General features: G+C 55.9%; 4 protein-coding genes across 5 annotated transcripts; all 4 read right to left on the bottom strand.

Annotated features, from left to right (window-relative positions):
- Window positions 1-773: 773 nt before the first annotated feature.
- On the bottom strand, window positions 774-9,113 carry LOC137456310 (feather beta keratin-like). 2 transcript variants are annotated; one of them, XM_068167634.1, is made up of 2 exons: window positions 9,014-9,113; window positions 774-1,140 (listed from the first exon to the last, which is right to left on the bottom strand). In XM_068167634.1, the coding sequence occupies exon 2, from the start codon at window positions 1,118-1,120 to the stop codon at window positions 803-805; it is 318 nt and encodes a 105-aa protein (XP_068023735.1). In that variant the 5' UTR covers window positions 1,121-1,140; window positions 9,014-9,113; the 3' UTR covers window positions 774-802. The 2 variants fall into 2 exon arrangements, with proteins under 2 accessions (XP_068023735.1, XP_068023734.1); XM_068167633.1 differs by lacking the exon at window positions 9,014-9,113 and adding an exon at window positions 1,241-1,881.
- A 2,492-nt stretch (window positions 9,114-11,605) lies between these two features.
- On the bottom strand, window positions 11,606-11,958 carry LOC137456344 (feather beta keratin-like). The gene has a single exon (XM_068167682.1). It carries the CDS (start codon window positions 11,935-11,937, stop codon window positions 11,620-11,622), a length of 318 nt encoding a protein of 105 aa, XP_068023783.1. The 5' UTR covers window positions 11,938-11,958; the 3' UTR covers window positions 11,606-11,619.
- A 2,868-nt stretch (window positions 11,959-14,826) lies between these two features.
- On the bottom strand, window positions 14,827-15,144 carry LOC137456334 (feather beta keratin-like). Its single transcript, XM_068167668.1, has one exon. It carries the CDS (start codon window positions 15,142-15,144, stop codon window positions 14,827-14,829), a length of 318 nt encoding a protein of 105 aa, XP_068023769.1.
- Window positions 15,145-18,437: 3,293 nt separating this feature from the next.
- On the bottom strand, window positions 18,438-18,755 carry LOC137456333 (feather beta keratin-like). The gene has a single exon (XM_068167667.1). It carries the CDS (start codon window positions 18,753-18,755, stop codon window positions 18,438-18,440), a length of 318 nt encoding a protein of 105 aa, XP_068023768.1.
- Window positions 18,756-19,249: the final 494 nt, after the last annotated feature.

Raw genomic sequence — 19,249 nt, 5'->3', positions numbered from 1 at the left:
CAGCTCAGACATTGTGACCGTTTGAGGCTGTCCCTTTAAGAAAGGGGATATTGTGGCTGAATGTTTATAAACAAAAGACAGATCGAAACTAATTTCATTGGTAGATTGGGAGAAAGCACCTTTTGAACTGGGAGTACAGCAGCTTTCTGGTCAGTCTTTCTTTCTTCCCCTTTGCAGCTCGCAGCTTTCTGGGCTTTCGGCCAGACTTGACCTGAAGCTGATAAAAGCGTGAGGCCTCTACTAACAAATTCTGCTTAAATTACCAGTCTCTCTTTTTCTCTCTTTCTAATCCTCTCTGGGGAAAGGGGGAGAGAAGGGGGAGCAAGGGTGGGGAACCCCCCTCAGCAGAGGAGGGAACTCTCATTTCTGTGTTACTTTGTTGTATATTTCTGTATATATTGTAAATACTCTAAATTCTGTGCATAAACCTGCATTTCCTAAACTGCTTTGTAAATATAGCACACAATCCCTTTGCTAATACGGCTGTGGTTTTTTTCCTTTCCATTTCCTTCCCTCTACTTACAGGGGGGGAAGAAGGCTTTGCGCCCTTCCCCCCAACCCTCGACAGACGCTTACCCCTGTGAGGCTGGCAGAGGCCTGGGAGAAGAAAGGCAGAGGAGGCATATGGGTCTGGTCTGCAGGAGAAGTTTATTGAGGGCAAAGCAGAGGGCAGAGGCAGGAGCAGCAAGGCACAGGAAGGGAGGCGGTGTGAGGGGCAAGCAGGGCGAGCATGAGGCCAGGGGCTTGTGTTGCAGGAGCTGTTGCAGGCTGTGTGTGGTGTCAGGGTTGGTGTGCAGGGCCCTCAGCAGGGGAAGCAGCCTCTTGCTGCGCCACAGCCATAGCCCAGGCCAGCCAAGCCATAGCCGTAGCCGTTGCCGAAGGCGCCGGAGGAGATGGGCACTCCCTGGGCGTTGAGCTCGCTGCCCAGGGCAGCCCCTGAGGAGGATCCGACGGCGGTGCTCTGGGGGAAGGAGGTGAGGATGGGTCCTGGCAGGGTGACCAGCACAGGGGAAGGCTGGATGAAGACGCGGGAGTCCTGGCACTGCAAGACGCAGGGCTCATTGCAGCTGTTGGCCAGCGGGGAGGGTCCGCAGGGGCGGCAGCGGTCGTAGCAGGCCATGGGTGTGGGGTGGAGGGGCCCTGGAAGAGAGAGAGGGTGTGGAGGAAGCACAGGGGCTCGGGGGTGTGAGAGAGATGGCCACTGGGGCAGGAGAAGGAGGGTGAGGGTCTGGAGGCTGACCTGGTGGAGGGAGCAGAGCGCAGGAGAAGGCGTCAGGAGGCGTCTGTGAGGGAGAGAGGCGCTGGGCCGGCTTTATGCTGGCAGGGCTGTCAGCAGAGGTGAGCCCAGCCCAGCAGAGGTGGGGTGTCAGCAGTGAGGTCATGGCGTGGCACTGGGGTGCTGTGGTTTGTGGGTGCCTTGTGGCCAGGGGTCTCATTTCCTGTCAGCCTAGGTCGCTCTGCTGGCTTTGCAGCAGTGTAGATGGCCACCAGTGCTGTTTGAGCTGGGTAATGACCTTGGGGGCCACTCTCCTTTAGCTCCTGAAGGTCCTGGTGCCTGCAGGAATTCCTGAAGAATGGCACAGAGCTCCTGCTCTTAGTAAGTGGAAAAATATCAAGGTGCAGGATGTGGGAGAATAGTGCCTGGTGAGCCTGACCTTGCTGGAAGGACAGGGGGTGGAAGGATTTGTCCAGGCGAGCACTGCCAAGCTGAAAGGGACAGGAAGGTGAGAGGGAGTGATTGGTGTGGCCTTAGGAAGAGTAAGTGGTGTCTGAACAGCCTGCATGTCTTTGGTGTTGAAGTGAGGAGCTTTGTGGAAGAGGAGGAAGCCATGGGAGGTGATCACCTTGAAGTGTTGGTAAAGCCTTTGGTGCTGTGTCCACTGCATGCCCCGAGACGAGCTGATCAGGCAGGGGCTGTATCAGTGGGCAGGGTGAATCTCCATCTTTTCTCAAGTCTCATGAGAGCTGAGCTGCTGTGAAGTGCTCAGCTGTGGGGCCACAGCCATGGAAGGACGTGAGCATGCTGCAGTGGATGCAGAGAATGATCTCAAAGGTCTTTTACAAGGTGGTTAATTCTATTCTATTTTAATGCCTTGAAATGCTGAGGAGTGTGGAATGATGATCAGGAGGTGGCTGAGAGAGCCTCTGAGTTGGAAAAGGCCTTTAAGAACAGCTCAGAATTACAGAACACATCTGGTAGAAGAGACCTCCAAGCTCATCCAGGCCAACCCTCCACCCAGCACTGCAGGCTCAGCACCGAACCATGGCCCTAAGCACCAGCTCCACAGCTGCTGGAACAGCCCCAGGGATGGGCACTGCAGCACTGCCCTGGGCAGCCTCTGCTAAGCTCTGAGATCCCTTCCAGGGCAGAGAGATTTCCTGAGATCCAGCCTGAGCCTCCCCTGGGGCAGCTTGGAACCATTGCCTCTGCTCCTGTCCCTTGCCACCAAGGAACAGAGGCTGTGCCCCCTCCTCACTGCAACCTCCCTGCAGGGAGCTGTAGAGAGGAAGGAGGTCTCCCTCAGCCTCCTCTTCTCCAGCCTGAACACAGTATCACAGTATCACCAAGGTTGGAAGAGACCTCAAAGATCATCAAGTCCAACCTGTCACCACAGACCTCATGACTAGACCATGGTACCGAGTGCCACCTCCAATCCCCTCCTGAACCCCTCCAGGGATGGGGACTCCACCACCTCCCTGGGCAGCACATTCCAATGGTGAATGACTCTCTTGGTAAAGTACTTTCTCCTCACCTCCAGCCTAAACTTCCCCTGGCACCGCTTCAGACTGTGTCCTCTTGTTCTGGGGCTGGTTGCCTGGGAGAAGAGACCAACCCCTTCCTGGCTACAACCTCCCTTCATGTAGTTGTAGAGGGCAATGAGGTCTCCCCTGAGCCTCCTCTACTCCAGTCTAAGCAACCCCAGCTCCCTCACCTCTCCTCACAGGGCTATGCTCAAGGCCTCTCACCAGCCTCATTGCCCTTCTCTGGACACCTTCAAGTGTCTCAATGTCCTTTTTAAACGGAGGGGCCCAGAACTGGACACAGGACTCAAGGTGTGGCCTAAGCAGTGCTGAGCACAGAGCACAATGAATTTCCTGCTCCTGCTGGCCACACTGTTCCTGATGCAGGCCAGAACGCCATTGGCCTTCTTGGCCACCTGGGCACACTGCTGGCTCATGTTTAGGCAGCTGTCAATCAGCACCCCCAGGTCCCTTTCTGCCTGGATGCTCTCCAGCCACTCTGACCCCAGCCTGTAGCTCTGCATAGGGTTGTTGTGGCCAACGTGCAGCACCTTGCTCTTGGATTTGTTCAATGCTATCCTGTTGGACTCTGCCCACCTGTCCAGTTGGTTGAGGTCCCTCTGCAGAGACCTCCCAGATATCTGCTGGGAACTTCATTCAGCAGGGAGGAGGCAGTCCAGAAGATTCCTGGAGCGAATGGAGGACTGCTTCCTGACACAGCTGTTAAGCGAGCCTACCAGGGGACAGGCTCTGCTTGACCTGCTGTTCTGCAATAGGGAAGGGCTGCTGGGAGATGTGATCGTGGGAGGCTGCCTAGGGTGCAGTGATCACGAGATAGTGAGGTATTCAATATGCAGGGAGATAGGGAGGAGCACCAACAGAACCTTCACCTTGGACTTCCAAAGGGCAAACTTCAGCCTATTTAAGAAACTTGTTTGTAAAGTCCCCTGGGTACCAGCCCTCATGAACCAAGGGGTTCAGGATGGTTGGACCTACTTCAAACAGGAGCTCTTGAAGGCACAGGAACTGGCGGTTCCCACGTGCTGAATGGCAAGCCGGCGGGGAAGGCAACCGGCCTGGATGAGCAAGCAGCTCCTGGAGGATTTAAGGGGGAAGAAGAGGCTTTGGAAGCCTTTGGAAGGAGGGGAAGGCTTCTCGAGGTATGTTCAAGGAAGCTGTTAGATTATGTTGGATTAAAATTAGGGAGGCTAAGGCCCAGCTGGAACTGAAGCTGAACACCTCTGTCAAAGATAATAAAAAGCATTTTTATAAATATATTAACAATAAGAAGAAGGGCAGGAAGAACCTGCACTCCCTATTGGACCTGGAGGGGAACATGGTGACCAAAGATGAGGACAAGGCTGAGGTCCTGAACACCTTCTTTGCCTCAATGTTTAACAGCAAGGCAGGAGGAGTTCAGGACGAGTGGCCTCCTAGGCTGGGCCATGGGGTTGGGGAGCAGTGCAGTGCCCCAGAAATCCATGAGGAATTAGTTGGGGACCTGCCAGTTGGTGAGTGAGCCACTTGGACACTCACAAGTCCATGGGACCGGATGGGATCTATCCTAGGGTGCTGAGAGAGCTGGCAGATGTGCTAGCTAGGCCACTCTCCATCATTTTCCTCCAGTCCTGGCTCACAGGTGAGGTCCCAGATGACTGAAACTGGCCAATGTGGTCCCCATCCACAAGAAGGGTTGGATGGAGGAACCTGGAAACTCCAGGCCTGGCAGCCTGACCTCAGTGCCAGGGAAAATGATAGAACAGATTATCCTGGCAGCAATAACTGCACCTGAAGGGTGGCCAAGGGCTCAGGTCCAGTCAGCATGGATTTAGGAGGGGCAGGTCCTGTCTGGACTTCAGCAAGGCCTTTGACACTGTCCCCCATAGCAAATTCCAGGCCAAGCTGTCCGCCCCTGACTTGGACAGCAACACTGAGAGCTGCGTTAAGGACAGGCTGGAGGCCGAGCCCAGAGAGTGGTGGTGAATGGTGCCACAGCCAGCTGGCAGTCAGGCACCAGTGGTGTGCCCCAGGGATCAGTGCTGGGCCCTGTGCTCTTCAACATATTCATCGATGATCTGGATGAAGGGGTAGAGTCAGTCATCAGCAAGTTTGCAGATGACACAAAGTTAAGGGCAGATGTTAGTCAGTTAGAGGGTAGAAAGGCTCTGCAGAGGGACCTCGACCGACTGGACAGATGGGCAGAGTCCAATGGGATGGCATTCAACAAGTCCAAGTGCCGAGTGCTGCACTTTGGCTACGGCAATCCCATGCAGAGCTATAGGCTGGGGTCGGAGTGGCTGAGAGCTGCCAAAGAGAGAGGGACCTGGGTGTGCTGATCGACAGCCACCAGAATATGAGCCAACAGTGTGCCCAGGTGGTCAGGAGGGCCAATAGCATCCTGGCCTGCATTAGGAATAGTGTGGCCAGCAGGAGCAGGGAGGTCATTGTGCCCCTGTACTCTGCTTTGGTTATGCCACACCTTGAGTACTGTGTCCAGTTCTGGGCTCCTCAGTTTAAGAAGGACATTGAGACACTTGAGCGTGTCCAGAGAAGGGCAACAAGGCTGGGGAGAGGCCTTGAACACAAGCCCTAGGAGGAGAGGCTGAGGGAGCTGGGATTGTTTAGCCTGGAGAAGAGGAGGCTCAGGGGTGACCTCATTGCCCTCTACAACTACCTGAAAGGTGGTTGTAGCCAGGAAGGGGTTGGTCTCTTCTCCCAGGCAACCAGCACCAGAACAGGAGGACACAGTCTCAAGCTGCGCCAGGGGAGGTTTAGGCTGGAGGTGAGGAGGAAGTTCTTCACTGAGCGAGTCATTCGTCATTGGAATGGGTTGCCCAGGGAGGTGGTGGAGTCATCGACCCTGGAGGTGTTCAAGGGGAGATTGGACGTGGCACTTGGTGCCATGGTCTAGTCATGGGGTCTGTGTTGATAGGTTGGACTCGATGATCCTCGAGGTCCTTTCCAACCTAAGCAATACTGTGATACTGTGATACTGTGACCTTCTGCCCTCTAACTGACCAACATCTTCTCCTAACTTGGTGTCAGCTACAAATTTGCTGATGACTGACTCAATCCCCTCATCCAGATCATCAATGAAGATTTTAAAGAAGATGGGGCCCAGCACGGATCCTTGGGGCACACCACTGGCGCCTGACTGCCAGCTGGCTGTGGCACCATTCACCACCACTCTCTGGGCTCGGCCTCCAGCCTGTCCTTAACGCAGCTCTCAGTGTTGCTGTCCAAGTCAGGGGCTGACAGCTTGGCCTGGAATTTGCTATGGGAGACAGTGTCAAAGGCCTTGCTGAAGTCCAGACAGGACCTGCCCCTCCTAAATCCATGCTGACTGGACCTGAGCCCTTGGCCACCCTTCAGGTGCAGTTATTGCTGCCAGGATAATCTGTTCTATCATTTTCCCTGGCACTGAGGTCAGGCTGCCAGGCCTGGAGTTTCCAGGTTCCTCCATCCAACCCTTCTTGTGGATGGGGACCACATTGGCCAGTTTCAGTCATCTGGGACCTCACCTGTGAGCCAGGACTGGAGGAAAATGATGGAGAGTGGCTTGGCAGCTCATCTGCCAGCTCTCTCAGCACCCCAGGATGGATCCCATCCGGTTCCATGGACTTGTGAGTGTCCAAGTGGCTCAGCAGGTCCCGAACTAATTCCTCATGGATTTCTGGGGCATCACACTGCTCCCCGACCCCATGGCCCAGCTCAGGAGGCCACTCGTCCTGAACTCCTCCTGCCTTGCTGTTAAACATTGAGGCAAAGAAGGTGTTCAGGACCTCAGCCTTGTCCTCATCTTCAGTCACAGCGTTCCCCTCCAGGTCCAATAAGGAGTGCAGGTTCTTCTTGCCCTTCTTCTTAGTGTTAATGTATTTGTAACAATGCTTTTGGTTATCTTTCACAGAGGTGTTCAGCTTCAGTTCCAGCTGGGCCTTTGTCTCTCTAATTTTTCTCCTACATAATCTAACAACATCATTAAATATATTAGGAGAAGCCTTCCCCTCCTCCCAAAGGTGATACAGCCTCTTTTTATCCCTTAACTCCTCCAGGAGATGCTTGCTCATCCAGGCCCAGAGCCTTCCCCGCTGGCTCATCTTTCGGCACATGGGAACTGCCAGTTGCTGTGCCTTCAAGAGCTCCTGTTTGAAGCAGCGCCAACCAGCCTGGACCCCTTGGTTCTTGAGGGCTGCTACCCAGGGAACTTTGCAAATAAGTTTCCTAAACAGACTGAAGTTTGCCCTCCTGCAGTCCAAGGTGAAGGTTAGAATAAACTTTATTAGAATAAACCAAACCAGGTTGGAAGAGACCTTCAAGATCATCGTGTCCAACCCATCAACCAATCCAACCCACCCAAACAGCTAACCCATGGCACCAAGCACCCCATCAAGTCTCCTCCTGAACACCTCCAATGACGGCGACTCCACCACCTCCCCGGGCAGCCCATTCCAATGGGCAATCACTCTTTCTGTATAGAACTTCTTCCTAACATCCAACCTGAACCTCCCCTGGCACAGCCTGAGACCGTGTCCTCTTGTTCTGGTACTGGGTGCCTGGGAGAAGAGACCATCATCCGCCTGTCTACAACCTCCCTTCAGGTAGTTGTAGAGAGTGATAAGGTCATCCCTGAGTCTCCTCTTCTCCAGGCTGAGCAACCCCAGCTCCCTCAGTCTTTCCTCATAGGGCTTGTGTTCCGAACCCCTCACCAACTTTGTTGCTCTTCTCTGGACTCGTTCCAGCAAGTCAACCTCCTTCCTAAACTGAGGGGCCCAGAACTGGACACAGGACTCGAGGTGTGGCCTAACCAGTGCAGTATACAGGGGCAGAATGACCTCCCTGCTCCTGCTGGCCACACTGTTCCTGATGCAGGCCAGGATGCCATTGGCCCTCTTGGCTGCCTGGGCACACTGCAGGCTCATGTTCAGCCTACCATCGACCAGTACCCCCTGGTCCCTCTCTGCCTGGCTGCTCTCCAGCCACTCTGACCCCAGCCTGTAGCACTGCATGGGATTGTTGTGGCCAATGTGCAGAACCTGGCACTTGGATGTGTTAAATCTCATGCCGTTGGATTCTGCCCATCTGTCCAGCCTGTCGAGGTCTCTCTGCAGAGCCTCTCTACCCTCCAGCAGATCAACTCTTGCCCCCAGCTTGGTGTCATCGGCAAATTTACTGATGATGGACTCAATGCCCTCATCCAGATCATCAATAAAGATGTTAAAGAGCACAGGGCCCAGCACTGATCCCTGGGGCACACCACCGGTGCCTGGCTGCCAGCTGGCTGTGGCACCATTCACCACCACTCTCTGGGCTCAGCCTCCAGCCAGTTCCTAACCCATCGCAGTGTGCTCCCATCCAAGCCAGGGGCTGACAGCTTGGCCAGCAGTTTGCTATGGGGGATGGTGTCAAAGGCCTTGCTGAGGTCCAGGTAGACTACATCCACAGGCCTCCCCACATCCACCAGGCAGTCACCTGATCATAGAAGGAGATCAGGTTGGTCAGGCAGGACCTGCCCTTCCTAAATCCATGCTGGCTGGGCCTGAGCCCTTGGCCATCCTGTAAGTGCTGTGTTAAAAAAAAAAAAACAAAACATGAAAAGACAGCACTAAGCACCTCTGGGAGGTAGCTGGGCCATGCCAGCTCACTCTCACACTGGTTTTGATGGTTATTGGATTTCAGTAAGGTCCACACACAGCTACACAAAGCTCTCATGGCAGCTTTCAGCACAAGCCACGGGCGAGGAATGGAAACTGCAGCAGCCAGACTCCAGCCTGGGGTGAGACTCAGAGGGGTGGGAGGTTGTTCTACCCAGTCCTAGGGTAGCTTGTCTAACACAGCTTCACCAGTCACTGCTTTCAGACCTACCTCCTACCCTCCATCTCCAAGGTTCGGGGCTGTTCCCACCTCAGCCCACAGAACCCTTGGACAAGAGGCTTTGTCCCACTTCAAGCTGAGATGATTTCAATCTGACCTTGGGCTCTGCCACTCCCCTGCAGACAAACCTTCACCAGTCTGCTCCTTTTTGTCCCATTTCCATGGTCTCTGAAGCTGATGGGGGAAAGCAGCAAGTTCCACACTGAACTGAGCTCCACCGTGAGGTGCAGCCCACCCTGACCTCACACCCAGGCTGCTGCCTGCTGGTGCTGAGAGCCAGAAGACCTTACGAGCCGTGTCTCCTCTTGCACCACTGCCAGCTCCACCCCCAGGGCAGAGCATTCCGAGGTGTTTTCAGCTCCCCTTTCTGTCTGCCTGTCCTTCCAGAGCCCACACTCACCTCTGACACTCGCTGCAGGTTCCGGCTGGCAATCACCGTCCGGCAGCCGTGCCTGCAGGGAAGGGGCTGGTGAGAGCCAGAGCCGGCTCCTCACGGGGTGGCCAGGCTTCGGCTGGCAGAGGGTTGCACAACAGCCCTGCAGGGCAGCAGCTGCTGCAACTCCAGGCTCACAGACCCGGAGAGGGGCAGGGTCACGGCTCACTGCAGACCCAGCCCAGGGCAGCGCCACTGCCTGCCTCTCGCTCCCCAAGTCCCCAGAGCCTGCAGCAGGCATCTCCTGCCCGCAGCTCCCACCAGAGCTCTGTCGACCCAGGCTTCGCGCTCCACCTCCCCCTTGCTCCCACAGGGGAGCAAGGTTCTGTTGGTGCTCCTCCCTATCTCCCTGCATATTGAAACCTTCACTACCTCGTGGTCACTGCACCCTAGGCAGCCTCCCACCATCACATCTCCCAGCAGCCCTTCTCTATTGGAGAACAGCAGGTCAAGCAGAGCCTGACCCCTGGTAGGCTCACTTAACAGCTGCATCAGGAAGCTGTCCTCCATGCATTCCAGGAATCTTCTGGACTGCCTCCTCCCTGCTGAATTAAGTTCCCAGCAGATATCTGGCAGGTTGAAGTCACCCACAAGGACAAGATCTGATGATCTTGAAACAGCCTCCAATTGTTTATAGAATGTTTCATCTGCTGCCTCCTCCTGGTTGGGTGGTCCATAACAGACTCCAACCAGGATGTCAGAACTGTTAGGCCTCCCTCTGATTTTACCCCACAGGCTCTCAATCCCTTCATTCTCCACCTCAACCTCTGTGGCATCGAGCAACTCCCTAATATACAGAGCCACCCTTCTCCTCTTCTCCCTCTCCTGTCTCTCCTAAAGAGCCTATATCCCCTCAGTGTAGGACTCCAATCATGTGTGTGAATGGTGAAATTCAGTGTGTTCCACAAAGAAATTTAACTTTAGCTGAGAGAGTTTAATTTCAGAGTGTCGTACAGATACATCGTGCCCAAAGGAAGAACCCATGAGGAGTCTACGGTGCACGAGGCCTGAGAACCCTGAGAGCCCTGCGTCACCTGAGAGTCCCTGCTCCTTTTCTTTGCTTTGTCTGTGGAGAGACAAACTGTTTCCTGTTTCCTGGATTTTGGACTTCTGAATCATCTGCATCAGAAGACAGCCAGAATGGAATGTGGAAGGGACCACAAGGATCATCTAGTTCCAACCCCATGCCATGGGCAGGGACACCCCACACTAGATTAGTCTGGCCACAGCCTCATCCAGCCTGGGCTTAAACACCTCCAGGGATGGGGCCTCAACCACCTCCCTGGACAACCCATTCCAGGGCTTCACCACTCTCATGGGGAAGAACTTCCTCCTTACATCCAGCCTGAATCTCCCCACCTCCAGCTTCATTCCATTCCCCCTAGTCCTATCACTCCCTCAGATCCTGAGCAGTCCCTCCCCAGCCTTCCTTTAGCCCCCTTCAGATACTGGAAGGCCACAATGAGGTCACCTGGGAGCCTTCTCTTCTCCAGATAGAACAGCCCCAACTCCTTCAGTCTCTCCTCATAGGAGAGGTGCTCCAGCCCTCTGCTCCTCCTCGTGGCCCTTCTCTGGACACCTTCCAGCATGCTCATATCCCTCTTGTAATAGGGGCTGGCTTTGTGCTGACTGAGGGTAGCAGAGGCTTGGTAAAAGAAAGGCAGAGCAGACACCTAAGGCTGGTGTGCAGGAGAACTTTATGGAAGGCAATGTGGAGAAGGAGGAGATCAGGCCCTGTTCAGCAAGGCATCTTGAAAGTCAAGTTCTGCATGGGTGACAGGATGCTATGTGTGAGAAAGTGATCCACAGAGTGAAAAAGGGAGCAGCTGGGGATGGTTTTCATCTGAATTTCAGCAAAGTCTCTGACTCAGCACCCTTACAGAGAACCCGGCTATTGCTGCCTTGGACATGTCTCCTCTGCACTGGGTAACAAACTGGCAGCATAGCTGGGCCCAAAGTGTGGTGGTGGATGGAGGTGATTCCAGGTGGTGGCCGCTGACAAGTGGTGTTCTGCAGAGCTCACACATGGAGGCAGAGCTCATTGGAATCTCCATGCTTTTCAGAGTGCAGGCATTGAGGACACCCTCTGTGTGTCTACAGACAGCACCAACATGAGTAGGAACGTTGACCAGCATGAGAGTAGCAGGGTTCTACAGAGGGGTCAGCACAGGCTGCATTGATGGTCTGAGGCCAGGCATATCTAGGGGCAATGGAAGAGCTTTAATATCCTCATGTCAGCCCTGCTGAGTTGTCCTGTGGAGCTGTTGTTCAGGACAGAACACCAAAGAGAGACATTGTGGCCCTTTTTGCACACACTCTCATAGCCTCTTGAGCTCAGACATTGTCCCCTGTGAGGCCGGCAGAGGCCTGGGAGAAGAAAGGCAGAGGAGGCATATGGGTCTGGTCTGCAGGAGAAGTTTATTGAGGGCAAAGCAGAGGGCAGAGGCAGGAGCAGCAAGGCACAGGAAGGGAGGCAGCGTGAGGGGCAAGCAGGGTGAGCATGAGGCCAGGGGCTTGTGTTGCAGGAGCTGTTGCAGGCTGCGTGTGGTGTCAGGGGGGGGGTTGCAGGGCCCTCAGCAGGGGTAGCAGCCTCTTGCGGCGCCACAGCCATAGCCCAGGCCAGCCAAGCCGTAGCCGTAGCCGTTGCCGAAGGCGCCGGAGGAGATGGGCACTCCCTGGGCGTTGAGCTCGCTGCCCAGGGCAGCCCCTGAGGAGGATCCGACGGCGGTGCTCTGCGGGAAGGAGGTGAGGATGGGTCCTGGCAGGGTGACCAGCACGGGGGAAGGCTGGATGAAGACGCGGGAGTCCTGGCACTGCAAGACGCAGGGCTCATTGCAGCTGTTGGCCAGCGGGGAGGGTCCGCCAGGGCGGCAGCGGTCGTAGCAGGCCATGGGTGTGGGGTGGAGGGGCCCTGGAAGAGAGAGAGGGTGTGGAGGGAGCGCAGGGGCTCGGGGGTGTGAGAGAGATGGCCACTAGGGCAGAAGAAGCAGGGTGAGGGTCTGGAGGCTGACCTGGTGGAGGGAGCAGAGCGCAGGAGAAGGCGTCAGGAGGCGTCTGTGAGGGAGAGAGGCGCTGGGCCGGCTTTATGCTGGCAGGGCTGTCAGCAGAGGTGAGCCCAGCCCAGCAGAGGTGGGGTGTCAGCAGTGAGGTCATGGCGTGGCACTGGGGTGCTGTGGTTTGTGGGTGCCTTGTGGCCAAGGGTCTCATTTCCTGGTGGCCCTGCAACGTCTCCTCTGGCCCTGTTGTTTGTGAGGAAAGAAGGAGCTGGGTGTGAGCTGGAGCCTGGAGGCCGTCTTGGGCACAGCGGTTCCTCAATGTGGAGCCTTCTGTTCTGAGAGGAGTAAGCAGTGAGGTCAGCAGCTCTGCCACCCTGGAGTTGCAGAGGACACATCATGGCCTTGTTTAGTAACCTGCTTGACAAAGGATCTTGGGAGGCCGTCCTGAAGGGCACAGGAGTCCAGGATGAGCAGGCATGAGCAGACATTCTTCAAGCAGGACCTCTGGGTGGCTCAGCAGCAGGTCATCGAGTCCCAGAATCAGAGAATTGTTTGGATTGGAAAGGACCTCTAAGAGCATCAAGTGCAACCATTGACCCAGCCCCACCATGGGCATTAAAGCACTTCCCAAAGTGCCATGTGCACAGGCTTCTTGACCACTTCCTGGAGAAAGAGAAGGCATTGGGGTAGGGCAGGCTGGCTGCACAGAGAGCTTGGGCTGGAGCTCCTCAAGAGAAGACTTCTTGACCTGTGGATGCCAAAGCAGGGAACCCAGGAGGACTCCAAGGGCTTTGTGAGCTTCTGAAGGGAGACAATGAGAGAGGGCAAAGCCAAGTAGGATTGCTCCTGCTTCTGCAAAGCAGAAGTGCCTTTGTCTTCTCCAAGGGGAAATGGTCAGTAAGGAACACCAGTGAGACACAGCCAGGTCTGTGGGGCTGGATGGAGGCAGGCAAGGCTACTGAGGGAGCTGGTGGAGGAGCTCCCCAAGACACTTTCCATTGTTTCCCAGCAGTCCTGGTTGGCCCAGCTGAATGGACATTTGTCAAGGTGTTGCCCATGGCACCAAAGAGCCAGAAAAAGACTGTTGGATGCTACAGGGTTGTTGGTGTGAGTTTGGTGCCAGGGAAGGTGATGGAGCAGATGATCTTGAGTGCCATCCCACAGCACACGGTGGAGAACTGAGCCATCAGGCCCAGTCAGCAAGGGCTTTGAAAGGCAGGTGCTGCCTGCCTGAGCAGATCTCCTTCCATAACAAGTGCCCCACGTGGTGGATGAGGGAGAAGCTTTGGGTGGTTTTCAGCAGGGCTTTAGGAAGCTCTTGACCAGTGTGCCCCGTAGCCTCTTCCTGGAGAAAGTGGCTGCTCACAGCTGGAACCTGCAGACTCTGCCCTGGAGACCAAACTGGCAGCATGGCTGTGCCCATGGAGTGGTGGTGGATGGAGGCCAATCCAGTTGGGGGCTGCTCAGCCGTTCTGTTCTGCAGGGCTCCGCTGGGGCCTGTCCTCTTTAGTATCTTCTAACCCTGATGTGGGCAAGGGGATGGAGGGCACACTCAAGAAGCTTGCAGATGACACCAAGATCCACAGGCAGAGGGATGTGCTTGAGGCTAGGAATGTTCTAGAGAGGGCTCTGGCCATGGGGGGACAATGGTATGAGGGTCACCAAAACTCTGTTCTATCTGTGGTGCTTAGGGCAATGGTTTGGAGTTGGATTGGGAGTGTTGGTTAAAGGCTGCAGTGAGTTCTACTGAGGGACATTTATAACTTGTGATTCTGTGCTTCAGGAGTGTGGTGCCAGGGAGAGAGGATGGCTGAGGTGTGGGCAGAAGCGCCTTGGTGTGTCGAAGCCTGAGTTTGGCCATGAGAATGGTTTGAGTTACATTCTGGAAGTCTCCTTGTGCTACTCTGTGGTGTTCTGGCTGGGTCTATTGTTTCGAGGAGAGGTCTTCAGGCCCTTTTCCAACCCACCCCCATGGCCTCTTCAGCTCAGACGTTGTGACCGTTTGAGGCTGTCCCTTTAAGAAAGGGGATATTGTGGCTGAATGTTTAAAAACAAAAGACAGATCGAAACTAATTTCATTGGTAGATTGGTAGAAAGCACCTTTTGAACTGGGAGTACAGCAGCTTTCTGGTCAGTCTTTCTTTCTTCCCCTTTGCAGCTCGCAGCTCTCTGGGCTTTCGGCCAGACTTGACCTTGAAGCTGATAAAAGCGTGAGGCCTCTACTACCAAATTCTGCTTAAATTACCAGTCTCTCTTTTTCTCTCTTTCTAACCCTCTCTGGGGAAAGGGGGAGAGAAGGGGGAGCAAGGGTGGGGAACCCCCCTCAGCAGAGGAGGGAACTCTCATTTCTGTGTTACTTTGTTGTATATTTCTGTATATATTGTAAATACTGTAAATTCTGTGCATAAACCTGCATTTCCTAAACTGCTTTGTAAATATAGCACACAATCCCTTTGCTAATAAGGCTCTGTTTTTATTTCCTTTCGATTTTCTTCCCTCTACTTACGGGGGGGAAGAAGGCTTTGCGCCCTTCCCCCCAACCCTCGACAGACGTTTACCACTGTGAGGCTGGCAGAGGCCTGGGAGAAGAAAGGCAGAGGAGGCATATGGGTCTGGTCTGCAGGAGAAGTTTATTGAGGGCAAAGCAGAGGGCAGAGGCAGGAGCAGCAAGGCACAGGAAGGGAGGTGGTGTGAGGGGCAAGCAGGGCGAGCATGAGGCCAGGGGCTTGTGTTGCAGGAGCTGTTGCAGGCTGTGTGTGGTGTCAGGGTTGGTGTGCAGGGCCCTCAGCAGGGGAAGCAGCCTCTTGCGGCGCCGCAGCCATAGCCCAGGCCAGCCAAGCCGTAGCCGTAGCCGTTACTGAAGGCGCCGGAGGAGATGGGCATTCCCTGGGCGTTGAGCTCGGTGCCCAGGGCAGCCCCTGAGGAGGATCCGACAGCGGTGCTCTGGGGGAAGGAGGTGAGGATGGGTCCTGGCAGGGTGACCAGCACGGGGGAAGGCTGGATGAAGACGCGGGAGTCCTGGCACTGCCTGACGCAGGGCTCGTTGCAGCTGTTGGCCAGCGGGGTGGGTCCGCCGGGGCGGCAGCGGTCGTAGCAGGCCATGGGTGTGGGGTGGAGGGTCCCTGGAAGAGAGAGAGGGTGTGGAGGGAGCGCAGGGGCTCGGGGGTGTGAGAGAGAAGGCCACTGGGGCAGGAGAAGGAGGGTGAGGGGCAGGAGGCTGACCTGGTGGAGGGAGCAGAGCACAGGAGAAGGCGTCAGGAGGCGTCTGTGAGGGAGAGAGGCACTGGGCCGGCTTTATGCTGGCAGGGCTGTCAGCAGAGGTGAGCCCAGCCCAGCAGAGGTGGGGTGTCAGCAGTGAGGTCATGGCGTGGCACTGGGGTGCTGTGGTTTGTGGGTGCCTTGTGGCCGGGGGTCTCATTTCCTGGTGGCCTAGGTTGCTCTGCTGGCTTTGCAGCACTGTATATGGCCACCAGTGCTGTTTGAGCTGGGTAATGACCTTGGGGGCCAATCTCCTTTAGCTCCTGAAGGTCCTGGTGCCTGCAGGAATTCCTGAAGAATGGCACAGAGCTCCTGCTCTTAGTAAATGGAAAAATATCAAGGTGCAGGATGTGGGAGAATATAGCCTGGTGAGCCTGACCTTGCTGGAAGGACAGGGGGTGGAAGGATTTGTCCAGGCGAGCACTGCCAAGCTGAAAGGGACAGGAAGGTGAGAGGGAGTGATTGGCGTGGCCTTAGGAAGAGTAAGTGGTGTTTGAACACCCTGCATGTCTTTGGTGTTGAAGTGAGGAGCTTTGTGGAAGAGGAGGAAGCCATGGGAGGTGATCACCTTGAAGTGTTGGTAAAGCCTTTGGTGCTGTGTCCACTGCATGCCCCGAGACGAGCTGATCGGGCAGGGGCTGTGTCAGTGGGCAGGGTGAATCTCCATCCTTGCTCAAGTCTCATGAGAGCTGAGCTGCTGTGAAGTGCTCAGCTGTGGGGCCACAGCCATGGAAGGACGTGAGCATGCTGGAGTGGATGCAGAGAATGATCTCAAAGGTCTTTTCCAAGGTGGTTAATTCTATTCTATTTTAATGCCTTGAAATGCTGAGGAGTGTGGAATGATGATCAGGAGGTGGCTGAGAGAGTTGGTCTTGTTCAGCCTGGCTGGTGGGAAGAGATTCAGCCAAGTGTCCCTGGAGCAGCCTGAGTGCATTTGAAGTATGAGCAGCAGAGTGGTGTGGTGTTGAAGGCTTGGAGCAAGTGGTGGGCTTGTGGCAAATTCTGGAAGAGTCCAGCAGCCAGACTGTGTGTCTTGGGATATTGGCAGCTACCTCTTCCTGAGAGAGGTCCTGTGGCCCTGTCCCAGCCACCCTCCAGGCCTCCGGAGCTCAGGCATTGTCCCGTGAAAGGTTGGCTCGGAAGGTGATGGAGCAGATGATCGTGCGTGCCATCCCACAGCACACGGTGGAGAACTGAGCCATCAGGCCCAGTCAGCAAGGGCTTTGAAAGGCAGGTGCTGCCTGCCTGAGCAGATCTCCTTCCATAACAAGTGCCCCACGTGGTGATTGAGGGAGAAGCTTTGGGTGGTTTTCAGCAGGGCTTTAGGAAGCTCTTGGCCAGTGTGCCCCACAGGCTCTTCCTGGAGAAAGTGGCTGCTCACAGCTGGGAGCTGCAGACTCTGCCCTGGAGACCAAACTGGCAGCATGGCTGTGCCCATGGAGTGGTGGTGGATGGAGGCCAATCCAGTTGGGGGCTGCTCAGCCGTTCTGTTCTGCAGGGCCCCGCTGGGGCCTGTTCTCTTTAGTATCTTCTAAGCCTGATGTGGGCAAGGGGATGGAGGGCACACTCAAGAAGCTTGCAGATGACACCAAGATCCACAGGCAGAGGGATGTGCTTGAGGCTAGGAATGTTCTAGAGAGGGCTCTGGCCATGGGGGGACAATGGTATGAGGGTCACCAAAACTCTGTTCTATCTGTGGTGCTTAGGGCACTGGTTTGGAGTTGGATTGGGAGTGTTGGTTAAAGGTTGGACTCAGTTCTACTGAGGGACATATCCAACTTAGGATTCTATGCTTGAGGAGTGTGGTGCCAGGGAGAGAGGGCGGCTGAGGTGTGGGCAGAAGCGCCTTGGTGTGTCCAAGCCTGAATTTGGCCATGAGAATGGTTTGAGTTACATTCTGGAAGTCTCCTAGTGCTACTCTGTGGTGTTCTGGCTGGGTCTTTTGGTTTGAAGAGAGGTCTTCAGGCCCTTTTCCAACCCACCCCCATGGCCTCTTCAGCTCAGACGTTTTCTCCTGTGAGGCTGGAGAATGCTAGTTGTAATGGGTTGGGGCAAATCCCCTCCCCACCACGCGCAGAAATAACGAGCCAGGCAAACGGATTGCCAAAGTGATGGAAAGTGTAAATAGAGAACAGTGAGTGCGTGCAGAAAGCTAGAAGCACAGTGACAAGAGAGACCCCAAAACAGACCCTAAATGATCCCATCCCCACCTGAGGGTGCTCCAAAGACCCACAGGTCTCCTCCTTCCTCCCCAGCCCCCCACTGCTAGGCCAGTCTCAGCTGGCCAGGTCTGAGATTGCCCATCCCCCCATGGCTTTGGTCCTAACCAGGGCCACGGCCGGGAGACATCTCCCCCAGTTACTGGGTGGTGGAGAGGAAGGAAAAGAGGAAGTGCCAGACCTCGACGTGGATTTTATAGTGGTGCAGGAATCATGGTAGGAAATACCTAATTTCCTGTGTCCACCCAATGGGCTGGGCTTCTGGACACAGGAAGCACCCCTGTAGCAGAGGGCACCCAGCAAAAACTACGACACTAGCCCAGAGCCTGCAGTGAAGAGGAAATAGTGTCCTAAGGCTGCTCCCCAGGGGGTGAGTTGAGGATGCCATAGGAAGGTAAGAGCATGGCCTGGGAACAGCCACCTGGGGGGAATGGGTACACTGGCCAGGCAGATGGTCCAAGAAGGACCAAGCACTACACCAAGTGAGGGTTCCACAGCAAGGCTGATGGTCAGCTGAGCAGCCTGTGGAGGGACTTGGCCAGAGGCATCACAGAGGAACGTTGTGGTGTTGGAACCTTTGTGTGAGGCACAGCTGGGGCTGTGTCACAATCCAAACCCTCCCAAGGTGCTGCTGTGAGGTATTGCTGGTGGCATATTTGTGAGGAGCTGCTGTGGACCTTTTTGACCGACTGCAAAGGCCAAGTGAGGCCTGGCCTTGAGAAGAAATTCAGAGGAGGCATGTGGGTCTGGTCTGCAGGAGAAGTTTATTGAGGGCAAAGCAGAGGGCAGAGGCAGGAGCAGCAAGGGACAGGAATGGAGGCGGTGTGAGGGGCAGGCAGGGCGAGCATGAGGCCAGGGGCTTGTGTTGCAGGAGCTGTTGCAGGCTGTGTGTGGTGTCAGGGTTGGTGTGCAGGGCCCTCAGCAGGGGAAGCAGCCTCTGGCGGCGCCGCAGCCATAGCCCAGGCCAGCCAAGCCGTAGCCGTAGCCGTTGCCGAAGGCGCCGGAGGAGATGGGCACTCCCTGGGCGTTGAGCTCAGTGCCCAGGGCAGCCCCTGAGGAGGATCCGACGGCGGTGCTCTGGGGGAAGGAGGTGAGGATGGGTCCTGGCAGGGTGACCAGCACGGGGGAAGGCTGGATGAAGACGCGGGAGTCCTGGCACTGCCTGACGCAGGGCTCATTGCAGCTGTTGGCCAGCGGGGAGGGTCCGCAGGGGCGGCAGCGGTCGTAGCAGGCCATGGGTGTGGGGTGGAGGGGCCCTGGAAGAGAGAGAGGGTGTGGAGGAAGCGCAGGGGCTCGGGGGTGTGAGAGAGATGGCCACTGGGGCAGGAGAAGGAGGGTGAGGGGCTGGAGGCTGACCTGGTGGAGGGAGCAGAGCGCAGGAGAAGGCGTCAGGAGGCGTCTGTGAGGGAGAGAGGCGCTGGGCCGGCTTTATGCTGGCAGGGCTGTCAGCAGAGGTGAGCCCAGCCCAGCAGAGGTGGGGTGTCAGCAGTGAGGTCACGGCGTGGCACTGGGGTGCTGTGGTTTGTGGATGCCTTGTGGCCGGGGGTCTCATTTCCTGGTGGCCCTGCAACGGCTCCTCTGGCCCTGTTGTTTGTGGGCAAAGAAGGAGCTGGGTGTGAGCTGGAGCCTGGAGGCCGTCTTGGGCACAGCGGTTCCTCAATGTGGAGCCTTCTGTTCTGAGAGGAGTAAGCAGTGAGGTCAGCAGCTCTGCCACCCTGGAGTTGCAGAGG

Source organism: Melanerpes formicivorus, unplaced genomic scaffold (genome assembly GCF_026170545.1).
Source record: "Melanerpes formicivorus ecotype bairdi unplaced genomic scaffold, bMelFor1.0.p_v2 SCAF_121, whole genome shotgun sequence".
Lineage (NCBI taxonomy): Eukaryota > Metazoa > Chordata > Aves > Piciformes > Picidae > Melanerpes > Melanerpes formicivorus.
This window is presented reverse-complemented; position numbering and strand designations above follow the sequence as displayed.